The sequence below is a fragment of the Rhagoletis pomonella genome, unplaced genomic scaffold (genome assembly GCF_013731165.1).
Source record: "Rhagoletis pomonella isolate Grant_MI unplaced genomic scaffold, Rhpom_1.0 Rhpom_scaffold_06039, whole genome shotgun sequence".
In the NCBI taxonomy this organism is placed as follows: domain Eukaryota; kingdom Metazoa; phylum Arthropoda; class Insecta; order Diptera; family Tephritidae; genus Rhagoletis; species Rhagoletis pomonella.
The window spans coordinates 1-1,092 of NW_023464574.1; the positions used below are offsets into that span (position 1 = coordinate 1).

Genomic DNA, 1,092 nt, shown 5'->3' on the forward strand with positions numbered 1-1,092 from the left:
TTTTACCCTTTTTTCGAAAGGTAATCATCCTTCAGATTTAAATACGCTTGAAAAGAATTAAAGATGATAGTTAATCAAGTAACTTTGAAAATTAAATAAATACTAATTACCAAATAAAATTTCGTCAACTAATTTCATTTGCGCTAACGATTCCCTCTCCCATCGCCCGTCCCAATTGTAGTGTTGCAAAAACTCATCCGTAAACAACTTACGAATCACGTCGTTTAGGCATCCCGACGGCCCCTTCAATTTATAAATATAGGTTGACTAATTCGAATAATAAATAAAGAGCATTAAATATGAACATATATTAGCGTGAAATAAATTACCAGTGCCTGTCTATATTCGGCGTTACTAATTTTTGCTTCCATTTGAATCGAAGTTTCCTTAGAATTGAGATGGAGTAGAGAAGAAATTTCGCGAATGTTTTCGTCCTCAGTTTCTCCGGTCATATAACAAACCGACTGCTGAACCTTTTTCAGCATCACTTTACATTCCCTAATAAGTTGGTTTTGGGCCAACATGTCACTCCGTTCCACAATCTATTAAGATAAAGAGATAACTTTAATAGTTTTAATATTTATCTATTTTAATTATTCGGATATAATGTCATGGACAAAACTTTTTAATCGGAATTTTTAGAAAATTTTCGAGTATGCAGTTTTGTAGCCCTTTCCAATTTAGTAATTGTGCAAGTTCTAAAGGCATAAATTACAGTTTTTCTTAAATTCTTATAAACTTGAAAAAGGCTTGAAACATTTATTTAAGTGGTTTTGGTTAGAGAATGAATAGAATTTTATTTGAAAAAAATTAATTTAAAAAAATTGGACATGCAAAACTTCGGAAAAATTTTAAAAAGTACCGGTGCCTAACACTTTTGTCCATGAGTATAGTATATTTACGTTTGTAGCAAGTATCTTCTCTATGGTCATAATCTTTGTTTCCATTTTACCCATACGTTCCTCCACTGCATTAAGTTTTTGACAAATATTTGTTACCAGTTTAAGCACTTCTGAAATGATATCCATATTTGAAGAATATTTACAATGTTCTTCATGAAAAATCTTGTTCGTTAATTCAATTCGTTAATTA

The 1,092-nt window shown here is 30.7% G+C and overlaps 1 protein-coding gene across 1 annotated transcript; it reads right to left on the reverse strand.

Moving 5' to 3' along the window:
- Positions 1 to 110: 110 nt before the first annotated feature.
- LOC118755349 lies at positions 111 to 651 on the reverse strand (the record flags this gene model as incomplete). The annotated part of the gene is made up of 2 exons (XM_036490191.1): positions 330 to 651; positions 111 to 267 (listed from the first exon to the last, which is right to left on the reverse strand). Coding segments are annotated over exons 1-2 (352 nt in total), but the record flags the coding sequence as incomplete, so codon positions are not given.
- Positions 652 to 1,092: the final 441 nt, after the last annotated feature.